Genomic DNA, 8,050 nt, shown 5'->3' on the forward strand with positions numbered 1-8,050 from the left:
GAGGAAGGACTCACGGCGGAGGGATCCACAAGCCAGCGCCGGGGCAGGAGACGCCCGTCAACGCCTCACAAAAACCCGCTCCTCTCCCCCACCTCAGGCAATTAACATTCAGTAGCTTTGTCTAATTAAGTGTCGCATTATAAATAGCCTCGAATGTTGTTTCCTAATGATCGTCTGAATGTGCACTGTTCCCCATCACACTTTAGGACCGGAGAGAGAGAGAGAGAGAGAGAGAGAGAGAGAGAGAGAGAGAGAGAGAGAGAGAGAGAGAGAGAGAGAGAGAGAGAGAGAGATCCTGTGGTATTTGCCTTTTAAGATACGTTCTTAAGAAAATATTGAATAGCACTATAGCCAAGGTCAAGAGAGAGAGAGAGAGAGAGAGAGAGAGAGAGAGAGAGAGAGAGAGAGAGAGAGAGAGAGAAATGGCGAAAAAGATAAACAAGAGAAATGGTCCTCCAGAACCCAAAGCTCATAAATAAAGGTCAATAAGGAGAAAAGAGAGGCATCGTACACACTAATGCGTTTTGTATGTAAGAGAAAAAAAACACAACACTGTATGCGAGTATATCAGAACGATTTAGTGTGCGAGTTAGCGAGAACTTATGGTGTCCAGCCAATGGTGGGGAGGGTGTGTGTTGGGGGGGGGTGAAGGGTGGACCGGGAGTGGCTGGCTTGGAAGAGAAATAGAGATCAAGAAAGGGAGAAAGTGACAGGAGGAAGAGAAAGAGGAAGAGAGAGAGAAGGTGACAGGAGGTAGATGGGAAGACATAGTGACAGCCGCTTATCTGATCTGTAACGCCACGATTCGGGTATGTGACGAGGAGAAGGAAGGGGAGGGAGGAGACAAAAAAAAAAAAAAGAATGGGGAAGGAGGAGGAGAATGTGAGAGAGGGAGAGGGAGAGAGAGGAGGCAGGAGATGAGAAGCTGCGGAATGTGACGTATTAGATTGATAGTGACACAAATGGACGTTGAATATTTATATAAATTTTTGAATAATGATCTTGTGGCGGAGATGTGATGCAGTTTGTTCGTCTCGCTGGGAACAACACCACGACAGGAGCGTTGCGTCTCCACTTACAGCAGCCGCCGTCGCCGCCACCACCGCCACCACTCCTGCCACTACCCCGCCACCGCACAAGCCGCACGATGTGATTGTAAATATTACCTTTTATTCTCTCTCTCTCTCTCTCTCTCTCTCTCTCTCTCTCTCTCTCTCTCTCTCTCTCTCTCTCTCTCTTTCTCTCTCTCTCTGCCCCCTCACATTACATAGCATCGCAACCCACCACAGACCACCACACTCCACCACAGACCACCACAGCCCACCACAGACCACCACAGCCCACCACAGACCACCACAGCCCGCCACAGCCCACCACAGATCACCACAGACCACCACAAACTACCACAGCAGACCACAGCCCACCACAGACCACCACAGACCACCACACTCCACCACAGACCACCACAGCCCACCACAGACCACCACAGCCCACCACAGACCACCACAGCCCGCCACAGCCCACCACAGATCACCACAGACCACCACAAACTACCACAGCAGACCACAGCCCACCACAGACCACCACAGACCACCACAGACCACTACAAGCTACCACAGCAGACAACAGCCCACCACAGACCACCACAGACAACCACAGACCACTACAAGCTACCACAGCAGACAACAGCCCACCACAGACCACCACAGCCAACCACAGACCACCACAGCCAACCACAGCCCACCACAGACCACCACAGCCAACCACAGACCACCACGAACCACCACCGCCCACACCACATCACTTCATCCACCTGCCTTCTCTATGCACCTGACGAAGGGCCTAATTTGCAACACCTGAACGGAACATTACTGGAGACAACTTCACCTGCTCAAGTCCCCACCCCACTAAGACCCCACAACACCCCCATCCCAGAATCACCATCACCACAGCTGCCCCTCCCTCCCCGCCCTTCGCCTCTCTCTCTCTCTCTCTCTTCCCGTCCCGCCGCACCAGCCCAGCCACGCCTTAAGCAGCCCGACAATTGATGAGGCTTCAGGCGGGAGGAGAGAGGATAAACACGCGTAATATGATCCATTATAGCTGCTTATCTGGTCCGTTTCAGCGGCAAAACTGTTCTTAGTGTTACCTGTCCAAAGAAAGGGTTTCCGGAGACTCTGCTCTAAAGCTGAGGATCCAGGAGAGAGAGAGAGAGAGAGAGAGAGAGAGAGAGAGAGGAGAGAGAGAGAGAGAGAGAGAGAGAGAGAGAGAGAGAGAGATGTTCAAGTTTGCGTTTTATTGATAGTATATATTCTGCCCATTGGTTTCCTGAAAGTTGATGAATGCAAATAAAACACTCATTATCCTCCACCATCTGTATGTGTGTGTGTGTGTGTGTGTGTGTGTGTGTGTGTGTGTGTGTGTGTGCCCATAGTGCTTCCTGCGCTCAAATTAACCAGAATGCCGGCTTTCTCGTCTAGTTTGTCAGTGAAGAGAGAGAGAGAGAGAGAGAGAGAGAGAGAGAGAGAGAGAGAGAGAGAGAGAGAGAGAGATTAAAGGACGGCGTTTCCTTCCATCCTGGCGTCCATGGTGGTGGTGGCGCGGCGGGTGGAGGGCGTCCCGCATGTCCTGTGTGCATTGCTCGCCGGCTGTTAATTGTCGCCTGCCAGTAATTGTTTGTTGTGTGATCTTATCTTTTTTTTTTTTCAAATTTGAATAAATATTCTGTCGTGATTATGAGCTTGTAGAATCAATTTACCTGATCGTTCTTATCCTGGCCTCGAATGTTTTAGTAACTCATCGCATCAGCAGTTAAGGTACGGAAACACATTTCAGTCAGTGCTTGTCTAGTAATCAGTCCACCATCAGTCACTTCATAGGGACGCGGTGCCTCATGTACAACAAAGGACTGGTCGAGCCTCCGCCGCCTCACGCCACTGACGAAAACTGCAACACAATCCGCCAGATACTACAAGGCCGCTACCTGTCCAACATTATCTCTTCTACTCGCGTTTTTCTATCTCTCTTGGCGGCATTGTCCTATCCCATTTACGCAGCACTTTCCGTAGCATCTTGAAAAGCGTTCAGCGGAATCTTCATCGACGAGTGTGGGACTCCCAGGCCTGACTAGAGCCATTAAAAGGGTCAGAGGCCAAGTGGTGACATGATGGAAGGAGCTACACAAGCCTCGGAGGAGCGTGCGGTAGAGGGAAGGACAAAAAATATCGGCAGGGTGGTAAAGATGGTTAGTGTGGCCAAAGGGAGGGATCATGGTGAAAGGTGAATGCTGTAAAGTGACAAAACTACATGGTGGAATCAAAAGCTCAAAAGAAATGTGGTTTGGAGAAAATTATCGTGTGGTGTTAGATGAAGCGTGGGCCCCTTCATTAGCAATCGTCACACCTACATGTCTGTGGGCGTGGGGGCGGTAGGGAGGGTGGAGAGTGAGTGGGAAGAAGCGAGTCTACCTCACTATCTGCGGTCATGTCAGGGTGAAGGATGTCTCGCCTTTTGTCCCAGGAAGCCCCACCATCGCTCACGCCGTCCCACTTCCCGCTCTTTGTCATTTGGTTTGCTTAAGAGTAGAGTCGGAGTTCCCTTGGCGCCCCACCGGGTCTCCCTGAAATCTAAGTGGCCCAGCACGGCGGGTCCTTAGCCTGACGAGATGGTCCACAAAACATTCGGGTCCCTCGCCATTACCTCTGGAACACTCTGGAATCTTTGCTGATCCTGATTGATGCTGATTTCCAAAGAGTAGCAAACCTGCACCTCCAGCTTGATTTGAGTTTTATCGTTTCAATCTTCCTTTTCCTCCAGTGAGCCACGTAGCGCGGTGTCCAACACATCAGATATCACCGCAGATTATTTATTAGACGGCACGATTTCTCCTCTACGGCCGGCATCCAGTAAATACTGATGCTATCACATTCTTCATTAAATTTCACGAAAAGGTTTTTATGAAGCCTTTCCTGGAGAGCCGTTTGTGCTACAGCCTCCTCGGAGTCGACACAGCACACCATAACACCCCCAGCTGGTCTCCTCTCAGCGGTGGCGAGGCAGATTCTCCGGATATTCTTAATGTTATCTCGACCCTGACCTCCGTTAAGGGGAAATATGTAATGCGCGTCTTCCTCACTGCTTTATCAGCTACTATCGTTTTCCAACAATACTCACTTAATTTGACCAACTCGAAGGACTTATCCCCCACCAAACAGTATTGGTTTTGATCTCTATTACATTGCCTGCACCATCGCGATTAACTACGTTAAGTAGTCTTCACAAGTTCACTTCAGTCTCAGCTCTTGATTCCGTTTGTTTGTTACAGTTTACAGCTCTGCCGAAGTGTCCGTGCACGTACCATACGCCTCTAGAGGTCACTTATAAGTATATCTCATCAGTGTTACAGCCAAAACTGTTTTCTTTCTTAAAGAAAATTAAGGAATAAAGTCTCGTTTAGTTTCACTACTAAAATTTCCGAAAAGTATTTTGCTTGATGACGGATGGCATTGAAATTGATCTTACTTCGACTCGCCTCCAGGATGGAGGGAACAGAACACGCGAGACGATCGAGCAGCCTCCTCCGCGCTCCTGAGGAAGAACTGCTGACCTGACTCCTGCCAGCGAGCAAAAACTGTGGTGGACCGACATTCACAGAGTGGCCGCGAGGGTGAGTACTGCGGGGACATGACTCCACCAACTCACCTGGATCATTGCCAGGATTCCTCCGGGACACCACTGGGGTATTGTTAAGACACCTGTAGTTTGGACGCCGCCAGGACCCTCCAGGGACGGCAGAGCGCCGCTAGGAGGTGGGCTGATAGTTCCCACGGGACCCACAATGAGGTGGGTGTCTCTCCACCACCTGTAGCGCCCTTCTCTCCCTCCCTCCCTCCCTTCCCTTCCTCTCCCGTGCCGACCACTTCCTCTGTGTTTTGCCCAAAGGTACACTTTTGATAAGGTTTTCTCTCACCATTACCACAAAAATGCACTCCTCCGAGTTCCACCCCACCTGACATTTTTCTCGTTCTTTACAACATTTCTTCTCTTCCTCGTTTTCAGGCGTATTTGATTCCCGGTGCAGCCCTCACTACCCCTCATTAGTGTGTCAATATATGATGAGGTATATGAGTACAAAATGTGAGTTACGGAAAATTCTTTGACGGCCACAAAGAGTTTACAAAAGCATATTTTCGCAATTTCTCGCGACCCCTAAGTCACCTTATACGTAGGTGTGAGATGAGGCTCGCCGCACGCCCCGCCACTCATCCCGATGTGGGGAAGAGAAAGTTGCAGGCTGGGTGTATCAAAGAGCTGCGGTGAAGCTCGGCAACGCATACATGGCGAAGTGAAATCATGGTGGGTCGATACTGAGAGATGAGGAGTCAATATTTAATAACATCAGTAGCTGTGGAGAGTGTTGGCGGACAAAGGAGGTTGTGAGCGACGATGTTTAACGACGGGATCAACAAAGGGTGTCGTCAAGCTGTAGTGACTTACAAGGACATAGTGAAAGCGCCTTACTGGGAGGTATGGTGCGGCAGGCAGGCAAGGCTCCGGCATGATGCGGCTGCCCCGTGATCAATGGGCTTTGTATCAAATTTATGAACCTTTGTCGTGTGCACATATTTCACTCATGAATATCCCGGACTTTGTTCAAACACAACACTGTCTGAAAATATTTTTATCAATGTAGCTGTGTATTTTCTTTACTATTTTGTGTTACAGAAGAAGACAGAGAAAGGCGGGGGCGGAGAGGAGGGGAGGTAGTCGCGATGAAATCAAGCACGGTGTGTTTGAGGCGGGAGGCAAGGAGGGAGGGAGGGATGGGGCAGGTAAGGAGGCAGGGGGGAGAGGAAGGGAGGGTTTGGAGAGGGGATGGGCTGGGGGACGGTTGGGTCGAGGTGCACATTAAGGTAAGTTATGCTATGTTTGTTGATGGTCACCTCTGATATCTGCGTTCCGCTCTTGTCCGCAAAAATTATTTAAAGCTTGACTCTGAGGGTGGCTGATGTGTTTGTTTGTTGCTGCCTTACTAGAGACGCGGAGACCCTGAGCCGCGGCTGGCGATGTAGTGTCTTGTCCGGGTCTCGCGCCGTAAGTTACGAGAGGCTAAGGAGGCCATGGATCACAGCTTACGCGTAGGGCGGTGATGCTAAGCGGTAATTGGTCATCTTCCAGCAAGGAAAAAAAAATCAAGACCCAAGACCCGATCGTCTTAAGTTCACCGACACCAACTTGTCATGTGGGAAAGTGTGGGTGATGAGCCGTGCGGCGACCCACCCTCCCTCAACCCTGCAGGCCCAAGTTACGGGACTCTAATGTGCGTTCGGTACTGCTTAATACTTGGCAAATTTGTTCACCTCGATATTAACTTCCAGCTAATGTATTTTATAAGATACTTAAACGTGCAAGTGGTTTGGGTGAGACGTGGGAGGTGGTGACGCCCAACAGCGCCTGGCCACGGAGACCACGCGGCTGGAAGGTAAAAGGTGAAATTAGAAAAGGCAACGCAGGAGGCTGCCTCAGGGTGTGGCCGTGCTTGCTCAGAACGTGGGTTTGGAGCGTTGCCAGCGACGCAGTGGAAACATGTCACACGCATACCGATAACGTGTCATACGCACGAACGCAACGATGCTTTAGGTAATGCTTGGGACAAAGGCGTGGCAGAGAGACAGGCCATTCTTGCCCTTGACAGAAATCACCACCGAGGCCACCTGGGACAGTGTGTTACTTGCTGCAGCCGCTGCGGGAATATTGTGTGCAAGACAGATCACACGTCGTCGCCAGATCTCGATACGTCGACCACTAAAACTTACGGGTTATACGAGCATTCAATCGTGAAGGGCACAGTTTTATCACTGTTTTCATACTTAATGATACTGGACTGGTGAGAAGCAATTTTATGATTTTTTTCTTTCTTTTCTCTCCGTTTAATGACACTGGACTGCTAGGGCACAATTTCATCAGTGTTTTCTTACCTAATGATACTGGACTGTGAGGGATTTGCGAGATGAATCTTGGCAGCGGCTTGAGACTTCACCTGCACTATAGTGTTACCAACGTGGATGCCGCAGCCTGACACGCGCCGGAGATTGGGACATGTTTGTGACGCTCAAGACAAAGACGAAAGAAAGGATGTGCTGATCCCATGAATCGAACAAGGGTGGTCATGCAAAAAAAGGGCGTAGCAGTTACACACACACACACACACAAACATACACAGTATATACAAAGTCAGTAAGTGTGTGTGTGTGCGTGTGTGTGTGTGTGTGTGTGTGTGTGTGTGTGTGTAGGAGGGCAGGGATGGCGAGGCTCGTCCAGACAGCGGCACTGCGGCGGGGAGAGTTGAGGTAGGTAGGGGAGAGAGGGATTAAGGGGAGCCTCACCATACTTTGCCATACACGTTCATGTGGCCATTTTTCACGCTAAACGGCGGACAGATGGAGGCTGAGCGTGAGAGAGAGAGAGAGAGAGAGAGAGAGAGAGAGAGAGAGAGAGAGAGAGAGAGAGAGAGAGAGAGAGAGAGAGAGAGAGAGAGAGAAACAAAAACTAAGAAAGAGAAACGAAAAAGGAACAGACATACCTGCACAGAGAGTAGCAGACCAAACAGACGGAAACAGAGGAAGGGAGAGTACGAAGCAAATGGAAAGAAAGAGAAAGAAAGATAAAGAGAGGGAAGAAGTATTTTCTGCCTCACGGGGGGTCTGGTATGTCAGCCCTTCACCAGCCCTCTACTACGTAAACCCCATCACCCCTCCTCTCTCCTTCCCATTCCTCCCCCATCCCTCCCCTCACCCGCTCCCTCCTCGCCTCTTCATCCCCCACGGTACAGTGCAGCCAAAAAAAAAAAAAAGTGCATTATGTAACACGTGTACCGCATATTAGGACTCCACACGGATGGTCCAGCCTCTGCTCCTCCTCACGTCTGCCACAACCTTCCTCGTTCACTATCATTATTATTTTATCTTACCGGGGTCTTCACAGGTAGGGAGGAAAGTTAAATATCAGGTGGTTTAATTGTGTGATCTTGTGGCGTCTGCTTTGTGATTTT

The 8,050-nt window shown here is 50.0% G+C and overlaps 1 protein-coding gene across 1 annotated transcript in view; it reads left to right on the forward strand.

Annotated features, from left to right (window-relative positions):
• Window positions 1-1,860, forward strand: part of LOC135105446 (sex-determining region Y protein-like) — a 2,054-nt gene extending 194 nt beyond the window's left edge. The window contains exons 2-3 of the mRNA XM_064013604.1: window positions 2-97; window positions 1,310-1,860. Coding sequence (XP_063869674.1) covers window positions 2-97; window positions 1,310-1,860 — 647 coding nt within the window. The remainder of the gene's footprint in view (window position 1; window positions 98-1,309) is intronic.
• The last annotated feature ends 6,190 nt before the right edge of the window (window positions 1,861-8,050 follow it).

Source organism: Scylla paramamosain, chromosome 1, assembly GCF_035594125.1.
Source record: "Scylla paramamosain isolate STU-SP2022 chromosome 1, ASM3559412v1, whole genome shotgun sequence".
Lineage (NCBI taxonomy): Eukaryota > Metazoa > Arthropoda > Malacostraca > Decapoda > Portunidae > Scylla > Scylla paramamosain.